At 43.7% G+C, this 13,507-nt stretch overlaps 1 protein-coding gene across 4 annotated transcripts in view; it reads left to right on the forward strand.

Moving 5' to 3' along the window:
• The window catches only part of NR1H4 (nuclear receptor subfamily 1 group H member 4), a 479,217-nt gene that overhangs the window by 242,581 nt on the left and 223,129 nt on the right, over positions 1 to 13,507 (forward strand). For all 4 annotated transcript variants that reach the window (XM_078678713.1, XM_078678729.1, XM_078678721.1 and 1 more), the window contains one exon: positions 7,465 to 7,605. In XM_078678713.1, the coding sequence (XP_078534839.1) occupies positions 7,465 to 7,605 (141 nt within the window). The remainder of the gene's footprint in view (positions 1 to 7,464; positions 7,606 to 13,507) is intronic.

Consider the following 13,507-nt stretch of genomic DNA (forward strand, 5'->3'; position numbering starts at 1 on the left):
CCTGATTGGGGTAAAATTAACTGTTTGTCATTATTAAAATATACTTTGCACTTTAAAATGCTATTGGGGCTGAACAAACTGTTCTTATATTGATCAATTTAGCTATTTTTAATAAAAGGTTTCAATATGGGAAACAGCCATCACATCGCAGGCATTGCAACTCACGTGATAACAACACAGTGGTTACAACGACGGCGTTGTTACATTGCAGTACTGTTACAGCGCAAGTCGTTTTTACGACTTGCTCTAGGGCTCGCTCTAAACTAAGGAATAGTATAATTTACTTTTCCAACACCTTCCCTACTGTTGCACACACTGGAGTTGGAATAGTAAATTATACTATTCCTAAGTCTAGTGCGCCCCCTAGAGCAAGTCGCTGTGATGACTTGCGTTGTACCGGTACTGCGATGTAACAACGCGGACGTTGTAACAACTTGTTGTAATCGCTTGTGTTGTGTTCTTTAACCCCTTGGCCACGGCGGTAATTCCGCCATGGCGCTAAGGGGCAGGGGGGGCCGCGCGGCGCTACCATGCTCGTGCGGAACCACTCCATCACGAGCCGCGGTGGCGTTGTGCTTGTGACGGAACGGTTCCGTCACGGCCCCACCCGCTCAATGGAACACCAGCGCAGGCGCGGAAACAGCGCCACGCAGGCGCGGCGGCCGGGCCGTGACGGAACCATTCCGTCACCAGCACAGCCCAACCGTGGCTCGTGACGGAATGGTTCTGTCACGAGCACGCAAGGGGTTAAATAAATGTGAGAATTTGGGATGTAGATTGAATCAGGTCTGGGTAGGGGAAAAGTTATTGTTGTTATTGTTGAAACTGCGTAATTTATAAGTAGTCGTGACCATAAATTGTTGTTTTAGTTTACTAAAATTATCTGCTCTTATTTTCTTTTTTTTCTTTTTATGAACGAGAAATGTGTGTAACATTTCTATAGAAATACCTTTCGTAGAAATAAAGTACTTCTGAGTCTGTAAAACGTGAATTTCCGACCTGTTCCAAATCAAAAGTTAGGATTTATTAAATGTAATAAGGCAACTCAATGTTATCCTATCAGAGAGGTAGGCCTCACTGTAGTGAAAAGCAAAGTTAGGAGTTTTCCACTACCAGGACAAGTAAAACTTCCAAACTTTTAATTACGATGCACCCTGTACTATGGGCTACCTGGAGCCTACCTCAGGGGTAACTTATGTGCAATGAAAGGGGAGTGTATGGCTTGGCCAGGGGGTTATTATGCCAAGTCGAATTGGCATTTTAAAACTGGATTCAGGCTCCAATGGTGCATGCTTTAAGGGAGAGCTTAAGTGGGTCGCACAATAAGTGCTGCTGGTTCATCATCAGTATTTAATTTACAGTGCTTGGTATATGGTTTACAACTTCACCAAGGACTTATAAGTAAATAAATTATGCCAAGAAGGTGTAAGCCAATTTTACCACGTTTAAAGGAGAATGCACAATCACTTTAGCACTGGTTAGCAGTCGTAAAGTGCACAGAGTCCAAAGGCCAGCAAAAACAAATTCAGAAAAAATAGGATGGTGAAAACAAAAGGTTTGGGGGAAGACTCAGGCATTGCCTTCTGTTGGTCTACAAAGGAATTTGTTTTAAAATCAACATGTACAATTAAAGCAAAACTAGTCAACAGTCAAGGGGACATCGCAATGCTTTATTTATTTTTTACAGAGTGCAGCAGGGTAAAAGGTCATTATAAAGTGTGCCTACTCATATGAACCCAATTGTACTTGTAGCATTCAGTGCTAATTCACACTTCAATAAGCCAAACTACCGCACAGCAACTCTGCCACACACACTAACACCACATGTGACATAGCACAACATACAGCCATTACAACAACGAACATACACACCTAACATTACCAAGACTTACTGGCTTTGCCAATACTTGTTACAGTTATGCCAGTTCTGAGTGAAGTGCTAATTATGCTCATTGAGTTTTAGAGATAGGTTTCACCGTCTGCTCCTGACCAAACCGCGAAGACAAGGAGAACAGGTACAAAAACACGTTTGCAGGGCTGTTCCTCATTTTTATTCACTGATCTCTAAATCGAAACAAAATCTGGGAGAATACTTGGCACAACTATATTTTGCATCTGGGAGGGTTTGCAGTTTGCACTCAGTTTTGCGCGGACGGATACAAAAGTGTTTGTATTGCAATGATGTTGTAGAAGCAAGACCAACATACTATGTGATATGGTGATTTATCTTGAGTAGGACTTTCTTTCTCTGAGCTGATCAGTGGTATTTTTCTGACTGCCTTGATTGTTATGATTTGATCGCTGAAGGAGAGCTGTGTGTCAGAGCAGAAGCCAAGGTCAGAGCAGGCTTCGAGCCCTTCCTCTTCCTAGAGGTAAACAAGTCAGATTGGCCAATAGTGCAATCTGTCGGTGCCCCAGGGGCTGGTCTCACAAGTTAGTGTGTGGACCTGTTTTGTGGCTGTTTGTGTTCCTGTTTTATGGTCTGCTGGCTGGTTATTTCTGTTGATTTCCCCGATAATAAAACAAGCATTGGCTGCAGAAAGCTCAAATGCATTCAGACTTCCATACCTTACGAACCATATACATTTACAAGTTCAAAAATGCCCCAATTTGCAAACATGGTCCACTTTTTTAGCTTTCTAATTCACTAATGAGAGCACTTATATTTTGGCGCCCAGTCTATTTTCTGTCTCAGCCCATCCCTGAGGGTAAATGACATCAGTCTGAACGGCACAGCAGTGCCAGCACCTATGCCGTGGGTGGGTAGTTTGCGCCACTGCATCCAATGGGTAAACATGTCTCAGGGTTTCCTTTTCGTATTATGCAGTTCACAATTTGACCTCAGCATGCAGATGCAATTTTAAACACCATGGAAAAGCTATAATAACCTTTCTTTTCACATCAAATGCAGCCAAAGAGGATGCCAGAAAAGCAATATAAACAGGACAGGAATAGAAAGTTTGTGAAAAATAACAGGATGAGGAGCCTGTAAGAAGGGATAGATAAGTTAGCAAGGATGAAAGAACAAACGAAGGATAATGTTGATACTGGGAATAAGTGAAAGCGAGAGTGTAAAATATAATGACCCAGTGGAGATGGATGGCTTACATGGAGAGCGATCAATAACAGTTGATGAATGAAGACAGCTGGGAGCACCCCTGCCTGGGAGTACCAGTCTTCCTTCTTGCAAGCATGTCTTTCTAAGGACATTATTATTCTCACTAATAGACATCTTTTTTTCCCTTTAGGCCAGCTGCCTTTCTTAGGACACTATTAGTCTCACCAGCAGACACTTTTCTTTTCTTTAGGCCAGTTGCCTTTCTTAGGACACTCTTATTCTCACCAACAGACCTTTTTTGTTTTCTTTTCTTTTGGCCAGTTGCCTTTCGTAGGACACTATTATCCTCTTTAGCAGCTGACTTTCTTAGGACACTATTATTGTCACTAGCAGACCTTTTTCGGTTTCAGTAGGTCAGCTGCTTTTCTTAGTACACTACTATTCTTACTGACAGACCTCTCTATTTTCTTTTCTTCAGGCCAGCTGCCTTTCTTAGGACACTATTAGTCTCACTGGCATACTTATTTTCTTTTCTATAGGCCAGCCACCATTCTTGGAACAATTGTTTTCACTAGGAGGCCTCGTTCGTCTTCTTTACGCCAGCTGCCTTCCTTAGGACACTGTTATTCTCACCAGCAGACCTTTTTTGTTTTCTTTTGGCCAGTTGCCTTTCGTAGGACACTATTATCCTCAGCTGACTTTCTTAGGACACTATTATTGTCACTAGCAGACCGTTTTCGGTTTCAGTAGGTCAGCTGCTTTTCTTAGGACACTACTATTCTCACTAACAGACCTCTCTATTTTCTTCAGGCCAGCTGCCTTTCTTAGGACACTATTAGTCTCACTAGCATACTTATTTTCTTTTCTATAGGCCAGCCACCATTCTTGGAACAATTGTTTTCACTAGCAGGCCTCGTTCGTCTTCTTTACGCCAGCTGCCTTTCTTAGGACACTGTTATTCTCACTTACAAACATCTTTTGTCTTATTGGCTAGTTGTCTCTCTTAGGACACTAATATTCTCATTGACAGCTGCCTTTCTTAGGACACTATTATTATCACTAGCGGCTGCCTTTCCTAGGATACTATTATATTAACTAGCAGACCTCTTTTGTTTTCTTTAAGCCAGCTGCCTTACTTAGGGCATTATTGATATCACTAGCAGACCTCTTTTGTTTTCTTTAAGCCAGCTGCCTTACTTAGGGCATTATTGATATCACTAGCAGACCTCTTTTGTTTTCTTTAAGCCAGCTGCCTTTCTTAGGACATTATTGATCTCAGTAGCAGACCTCTTTTGTTTTCTTTGGGCCAGCTGCCTTTCTTAGGAGAGCATGACTATGGAAAGCAGGCTCTTTTCCCCATGGCTTCCTAGGTAGAAGATGTAGGGTTGTTGAATGTCTAAGCTGCTGAACGTCTCTCTCCATGGAACACTTTTCAGCTTCCCTTCTTTTGTGCACAGTGGTGTCTTTTGGTGCTGCGTGCATGCACCTTTGTTAGACAGGCTTTCACTGATAGTAGACAGTGATGGGCATTGGACGACAAACTGGGCCCATGGGCAGAACTAAAGCCTGATTCTTTAGTGACAAGATTATTTAGGTGCTGGACATTTCTGGTGCTTCTTTTTGAGACACAAGGCATTGTGGGGCATATTACCAACGTTAAGCGATATTTATCGCTAACGATGCTTAGCAACGAATTTTTTACCGCTAAGCATCGTCAGAAATTATCGCAGATAAACCTTGCTATTATCAAGGTTTATCGCAAATGCGATAAAAAACGGCCGCAATGCATGAATATCGCTGAAAAGTCAGCGATATTCATGCATTACCGAGCTAATGCTCTTAGCCATGTTATCCACCTCCCATTGGATAACATGGCTAAGAACTGCTCAGGGCAGGTGTTAGTTTTCGGAGATATTCGCGCTTAGCGCGAATATCTCCAAAAGTTGGTAATAGGAGATAGCGATGTTAGCGACTGTTTCCAGTCGCTAACATCTTGGCACGCCCACTTTGCATGTCATTAGTGATAAATATCACTGACATGCAAAGTAGGGCCCAAGATGGTCGCTATCTCCTACTAGCAGTCGCTAACTGGTGTTAGCGACAGCTAGGTAATAGGGAGATAATTTTATCTCCGCTTTCTTGGCTTTTAAAGCCAAAAAAGCGGAGATAAACCCCCTTGATAATATGCCCCATGTCTTTGGTAGCAAATGTTCTATTGGATAGCAGCCTCAGTCGCAAGTTGAGTGTGTCTTAAGCCGTCAGCAGTGTTATCTCATTAGATTGTCACCCAGTCACGCATGTGTGTGTGTCATCTGCATACATTGATAGTGATATAGATGTGGACAAACAGTGAAGGTTGGGAGGAGCCTTCTGAACCCTTAACAAAAGGTACCCTTCATTACAGAGGAGGAGATAAGGAGTTTTTGCATGATGTCATCAGCCAGAAAGATAACAATCAATTCCTTTTATTAGGGGTGACCTGTTATTCCTGCCTAATGTTCGCATTAGGATTTCATGTGCGCAGAAAAATAGAGGAGGATCAGGAATGTGCATGGTCCAACTTCAAGTGACTATTTATTGGAAGATCTGAAGATTTGGTTAAGATGATACCACGCCTCCCTGGAGAGGAAAAAAACAAAAACAAAAGACGCATTTTTTAATGTATCTGAATTCCTAACCCTGTGCAATGCAGCCCCCCACAAGGGCATGGTTAGTCGTAATTGACACACGCCAGGAATTTAAAGCACGTACAATAAGAAGTACAAGGGGAGCGCTACTTGATGTGCAGACGTCTGCTCCACACCACAGGCAGTAGGGGGTAGTATGCTGAAACTGCAAATTTCCTGCCTCAGTAGAGGTGTAGTAGCCTGTCACTACCAGTGAGGTAACACTTGATTGTAATAAATGGACGCTGTGGTGCAGCAGGTCGTACCAGGTAATCAATGGCATACGGGTTATTGTGCCACAGTGGAGGCGAATATCCTGTCCGCCAAAATATAAATCCGATGGGATATAATGGGATTTATATTTTGGCGGACAAGATATCCGTCACTGTTGTGATGGAGTAACCTGTCCGCCTAGATCTAAATCAGGCCCTACGTAATTAGAGGCTGCAGAAACAGACAACTTGCCATAGCCTGTGAGTTAATGGCAACAGGCAATCCTCTTTCTGTAACCATAGGTTGTCCCCCACTCTTAAACAGTTAGGCAACCTTGTTATGGACATGGACTTCCATTTCCAGACAAACTGGAAGACACTAAAGGGCCTTGACATGAAGGTTCGATGTTTAGATGGTGTAAATATCTCAGCGTTCCTAGCAACTTTTCGTCAGCAGAACACATAGTATCTTACCACATGCTCTGGTTCATTCAGAGAGTAGCTCGCTGGTATTGCAGTCCTTGAGGGATCTGAAGGCACTTGTGGAATCCATGGACACATGCAAACATAATGGTGTATGTGGTCCTCTTCAGATGTGGATTGGCCCATAATTGCTAACAAACCAGGACTCATGATGTGTAGATGAATAGGAGACGTATTCTCTATGTGACAGATGACGTCCTACATGATGCCTCTCTGTGCAGGATTTGTCTATGGAATACTTCTACAGGTCGTTCACTAGGAGGAAAAGTGTTAACAAGTCGGGCATTGATAGACGACGGCTCAAGTCCAAGTATGTATTTTCTTCTGCCATGTGGTCAAAGCTGCAATAGGTAGGCCTGGCCATTTGCATGGACTTTCACTATACTTACAGGGGCTACATGTTAACAGATGGCTTAAGGTCTTAAGGGATACCTTACCTATTCTTTAGGGGTTCAATGAGCTTACCTGATTTCTAATCTCCAGGCGTAATTTATGATCCTTTCTTGGTAGGCCAAGATGATGTCTAGCTCTTGTCTTCCTTTCATTCCACATCTCTTCTTGTGAGCACCAACGCGCTGTTCACAGTACCAAGTGCATGTATTAAAAAGAAGATGTGGCGTAACAGCCAGTGCTGTCGACTTTGGAATTGGGGAACTAGGTTTGGGTCATGGGAACGGCTCATCATCCGATTCTGGGCAAATCATTTAACCTCCTCATGCCTTAAAAAATGAATGTGTATTTGTATACTGCTTTAATACCTTCGGGTCGAGTTTGTTCTATATAAAACTGCAAAAGAAAAAAAGGCATTAAGGAATTGCTGTTCTGATCTAGAACCATAAGGATAGAAAAGCTGAATCCACAGTCGGGACAGGTACACCAATCAGTCCTATAGGTAGACCAGCACTAAGAAATGGCCTTTCCACGCAAGAGGCACATTACTATTTTATTTAATTTTCGGCATATTAATACAGTATTTCATGTTATTATGTGATGTTCTCTAGATTGCATATTGCAGCTTCTAACACTTCTGGTATTATTTTCACAGGTTTTTTCCGGAGGAGTATCACTAAAAATGCAATATACAAATGTAAAAATGACGGAAACTGTGAAATGGATATGTACATGAGAAGAAAGTGCCAAGAATGCCGCTTAAGGAAGTGCAAACAGATGGGCATGCTTGCAGAATGTAAGTTTATTGGCAACATGATAAACACATTATCCATAAATTGCATACACAATTTTCCAAACGTATATTCTTTCAGTCCCATTCTTTCTCCCGCTCAGGAAGAGCACTAGCTCTAGGCACCTACAGTGTATAGACTGAGTTTCTGTAGGCAGTTGGGTGAATGTATAATAATGTATATCATGTGGTCCTGTAACACTAGGCCCCTCGTTACAAGCTGTCCATAATAATACTTGGTATTTCCCTGAAATTGCTATTTCCTTGGGCCTGACAATTCGGGAAAGGTGGAAATAATGGAGATTGCAAGTTTGGGGGAAACATATGAGAATCCGATTTATTGTGCTAAATCTCATGTGTTTTCTGAATATTTCGCCCGGAGACTTTGTCTGCTTGCCATAGGTGAAATCTACAGGTAAAACACCACTGAGCTGCATTATTCCTAAAACCGAATAATTCCCATGGGGCCAGAAACTGTTGTTACTGGTCTCATTGGAATAATGCGGGCTATCCGTATTGATATCCTGTGTGTGCCCTGGAAAACAGGTAAGAGTAACTTCCAAATGTCAATGGTATGGTACTAGAACAGCCGTGCTCTGCCTAGCTGCACGACAAGCTCCCAATCTCTGGTGGTCCTTGGCACCCCCGCATCCAGGGCACCATCAGACTGAAGGTGATGAATGGCAAGTCAACAGGTCTTCTTCATATATGCACTCTGGAACACAGCAATATCCCTGCATCAATGAGAACTGTGCCTCCCTGTCTTTAATTTTTGAAGAGAATGCAAGACACACTTTTGTTTTAAAGAACAATACATCATCAAACACTAAATAGTCGATCTCCTTTCTCATAACCCAGCACCCCTTCCCTAAATTCACTCTATATCTTCGCCTGTGAACCTGGACAGCGCTCTGCTGCCTGTGGGCCATGTTCACACGATACAAATGGTACACAAATAAATGCATACTGACTATGCCCTGGAAAATGTCCATAGCGCCATGGATCACATCTATTGCTTGTGGCCATAACCGAGCAACCTTCATTATAAATATGATTTATTCAGGGACAGCCAGATGTTGGCCATGGTACTGCAACCTTATACCGACTTTCCATCTCTACAATGATATGTTTAACGTGTGGGAGGAGCCACAACAGCTATTGTTGAACCTCTAGATGCAGTCGTTCTGCAGCATTATAGATGTATCTAATGTGCATAAGAATATCTTTTATTTCAGAGTAAAAATGCAATAGTTTCTTTGGTCCTTTAATTTCTGTGCGACGACATCTTGTTGCTGTAGGTTTAAGTGCAGCATCACAGCTCCATCTAATGTCCGTGACCATCTATTTACCAGTTGTGGCCCTGCAGCAGCCTTTTGATGAGGATAGGCAGCTGCTGACTCTTGCTGTAGATATATTTGATTTCAAGAGTTATGTCATCGATGTCATCTTTCAGGGCGTGAGCAGTGCGCCAGGGGTGATATTATGTCTAAACTAGCTAAAACTGGGAATTACTGGCAGTTAAATAGATGTGATTGATATTTCGAGAGTGTAGGCTTTCTGGATCGAGAGTTATTCTGAAGGCTACAGTGATTGTCAGTGACTCTCTCTGGCTCAGGCTATTTCTAGGTTGTAGAAAATCAAAGCAGACCTCTTTAAGTGTTACCATTCGCCCCTATTACTTCACTCACATAGCAGATTAGATCTAGAGAAGCTGTGCAAACTAAATGCACGCGACATCGCACAAGGGCACGTTAAAGAGCATTCAAAATAATTTTGGTTATGGTGTATTATTTGTGTTATTTCACTTTTCACATTTTGTTAGTCGCGGCTGCTGCCTAGAAACAGCAGTGGGGTAGGTTGGGGCGAAGGGGTGTGGGGGGCAGACCTAGGTAAAAAAAAATCACTTACCTTCCGACCGGCCTCTGTCTTCTCTCCTGTGTCCAGTCCTGTCCTCTTCCTAGCTACTTGTGAGGAAGCAGGAAGCACCAGGGCTCCCAGGCTCCAAGCAACCAATCACAATGCTGCAATGCAGTGTTGTGACTGGTGACACAGCGCTAAGCCAGGTGGCTAGAGGGATGGGCATGTTCTCCATCGCCTTGAGACCCACAAGGGTGAGTAGTGTGCTTACAATTCCACTGATTGATTGATCTATTGATGCATGCTGTAATGCAGCCTGCATGGAGAAGAGGGAAGTGCGCATGAGTGTTTTGGGTGATCCGAGAGGGCCAGTCACTGCGCTCAGGAGTGTTCTACCACTCCTCCCCTGCTCTGCAACCCCGCCCACCCCTTTCTCGCATGCTGCCGCAGCAGGAGGACAAAATAAAATGATAATAACATTACGTTATTGTCGTTTTATTTTACCTTTCTTTTGCTGCTTCCTGGCAGTGGGGCGACTCTTCTCCGCCTTAGCTGAGGAGCCGCCACTGCATTTTAGTAAAGACATATCTATGCCCATCACACAGTTTCTGGGAAATACTTTACTCTACTTCACTCTCAGCTTCTCCAAAGGCAAAAGTCCCACTCTGATCTGGCAAAAAAGTGACTCCATTGGATCTTTAGGAAGAGTTTAATAACTGGTACTAAATCGCTCTCCTAGTGGCGGCTCCTCCGCTAAGGCAGAGAAGAGCCACCCAACTGCATTTTCTGCTGTAGAGAAAGGAAAAACAAAATAATAACACTATGTTATTATCATTTTATTTTCCCTTTGTGATGCAGCTTTATGGGGCAGTGCTTGGCTGTTGTCACAGCCAGAATAGGGAGAGATTGTGGGCACTTAAGTGAGCATAGCTGTTTGGTCGGCTCACTTGGGCCGGCCAAACTGTCCTGCACTTTTTGCATGTTCCTCACCAGGTTGCATTACGCAGCCTGATGAGGAACATGCACAGGCTCCCATTCCCTGTCTGAACGCCGAACTGCATATGTCAGACCAATCTCAATGCTGCGTTGCTGCATTGTGATTGGCGTACCTGTACTTCCTGCTTCAGAGGTGGACAGGACGCAAGGTGAGGCGGCAGCCTGGCCGTCGGCAGCAAGGTACGTTTATTTTAATTTATTTTTCAATCTTCCATCCCCTATCTTACTCTTGTTACTCTGTACCTCTACCACTGCTCTCTCTTATACAAAAACTCATACAAAACATCGAATTGGAGATTTACCTCACCACTGAAATTAAAAGGGTAAAGATTTTTAGCAGAGTCAAACTAGGTAGGCCCAGAAAAACTGAAGTGAGTAAATGGGGCTCTGGAAAATGAACAGCAATATGCTACCAGTACATAGCAATCAGTTAAGTGCTAGAAACATTTACTATGGTCACACCAGACAAAGGAAAATTATCGATGAACTTTGACTCCCAAAACATCACATGGGTTCACTTCCTGGAAGTGAAAAAAAAACCAACACAGAAACACAGGGCCTGAAATATGAAGCTTAGAATTTGCGATTACCAATTTGCGAATTTTTGCAATTCGCTATTTGGTAATTGTTAGATCCAGAGGTTTCTGACTGGTTGGGATGCATTGAAGCCAGAAAAAATCCAATGTCCTAGATAGGATGAGTATGATACACTTGTTTGATAACCCATGCTCACCCTCAGGTAGTTTGGTGCAGAACAGTCAGGTTTATCCTCAGGGTCAAAGTGTAAAGTATTGGCACAACACCACCCTCACATCACACTGAGTACACTACAAAAAGACTCCACACCTTATTTATAAAACATTGGTCATTGTACTACCCACACATTTAAATCAAAACGACATTGGATATATGCTTTTACAGTTATATGCAATTGTCAGACTCTCCCATTAGCAGCAGAATGGCATGAACATATATGTACTAGTCCTATGTATTCACCTGCCCCGTTATCCCCTCAATCTCGTAAGCTACATAAAGTCATGTGCGCACTTCACCGATCCAAGCAATCCTTCCACATCAAAAGCGACAGAAACTTATATAAAGGCTGTTTAGAGGTGTTCCACTTTCCTGCTAACAAATTAGCATAGAACATGACATTTCCGTATCACATGTCCCATACAGTTATATTTGTCAAGAAATCATAGGTTTTGACTACGCATCATGACCCAGCACCTCAGTCACTCAAACTGCATCAGACAACGATACACGTTGCACCCTCTGGCGACACTTTGATTAGATTGTCAGGACCACCTGAAGTGGAAGGAAACAGATACTTTGTTTTGTCCCTCCAGATTAGGCCTTCAGGCACCCAGCGGCTCCTGCATGAGTGCAGGATCACTATCCTCCCATAGACAAAAGACTGTGACACCAGAAGCTGGCACACTTCTAAATTGGAAAAAATGTTCCCCTCAGGCAGAGGAGAGAGCTGCAGTTGCTCTAGACAGCCAGCCATGGTTGCACAGAAGGCATAATGAAACCCCTTCTGTGCAGTCACGATATTCTCAACAACAGAGTACCTTGAGGCGTTGGTCCAGGCAGAGGGAGGTGGTGACCTAGGACGGAGGCCACGATGTCAGGCACTGCCGTCACTCCTCACATTTCAGCATCCCAGGTGGGCTGCTGATCTTTACGAGCACACTTCTCTGCACAGTGTGATTACATATTTCATCAGGATGGCCTTTGTCCCAACCAACAATCACTTCCGCCCATTTCCCACACACCCTGCCCGATCGTTGCAATCTCAAGGATACAGAGAGATCCTTTCTGTCCCTGGGATTGAGTGGACAGGAGGCCAGCCAACCAGTCCTTGGAGCGAGCTTAGAGACCTGGACCACGACAGTTGGAAATTAGCTGCATGCTAGCAACATCTAGGGAAGATCAACCAAGTGGTAGACCCCTTCCTGGAGCACGACAAGCCCCAGGCCACCACAAGTCTTTAGATAATCCAGTTGCAGCCCCTACTACCCCAATGGTTCCTATTGTCAATGTCCCAGCATCGAACCAGCGTAGTATGATTCCAATCCAAAAAGCATCTCTAACTCCTCAGGGCAGAGCCCCAGTAGTTATACCAACAATGGTCTTTAAAATGAGATCAGTTCAAAAGGCCACATTTGAAATGCACAGGCCCTCTCTAAATTGTGTCCTGTCTGGCATCCTACCCTGGGAGGCTTGATCTATATCTTTAGTAGGGCCAAGCCCCTATTGTATGGCCTTCTATCAGGAATGCACAGATGTAGTTGCCCCCCCAGCACCAAGTTGTGGATTGGAGTCAGGCTGACAGGCACTAACCCATCGATATCAAGCACTATACTGCTATTCTTCTGCACGTAGGAAATGCTGCTCAATACCCTTCCCACTAGTCCTCCATGTTAATCAATGCGGGAAGTAGGTCCCATCATACCGAACACACCATCCTAGGAGAACACACCTTCCGGTGCCATTCACTATCACTTCAGTTAGCACACCTGCGCCCATGCCCTTTCTCTTCTTGACACTGCTCCCTACCCCCAGAGAGTACTCCTTTGTAGCGACAGAAATTTGGCAAGTAGCTTTTTAAATGCCAAGGTGAGTAACAGTTACCTGCTAACATAGGCCCCGCCAGGACAAACCTGTGGCACATTTGGAGAGCTACCTCTGTGGGTGGTACAACTAGTGCTGCAGGCCCACGGAGGAGCATTTGAGTTACATGCCCTTGGTATATGTCTTACCCCTGGACAAGAGACTGACAGATGACTCCAATCAGCCAATCATGTATACACCAATCACCTGTATGTATATGACAAGCACTGCGCTTTGGCACTGAATAGCAGTGTCAAAATGCTCAAAGTCGTACGCCAGCAAAACAAGGTCCAAACAAGAGGTTGGAAGTCAAAAAGGTCAGGGGAGACCATGGCAAAAGATACTAGGTCTAACAGTAGTCTCAAACACTAATATACAAAAGTATGTGTTACACTTTCTGCCATTTCCAGTGGGTCCCAAATAGTCCTACCTCATAAAT

The sequence above is a fragment of the Lissotriton helveticus genome, chromosome 1_1 (assembly GCF_964261635.1).
Source record: "Lissotriton helveticus chromosome 1_1, aLisHel1.1, whole genome shotgun sequence".
Lineage (NCBI taxonomy): Eukaryota > Metazoa > Chordata > Amphibia > Caudata > Salamandridae > Lissotriton > Lissotriton helveticus.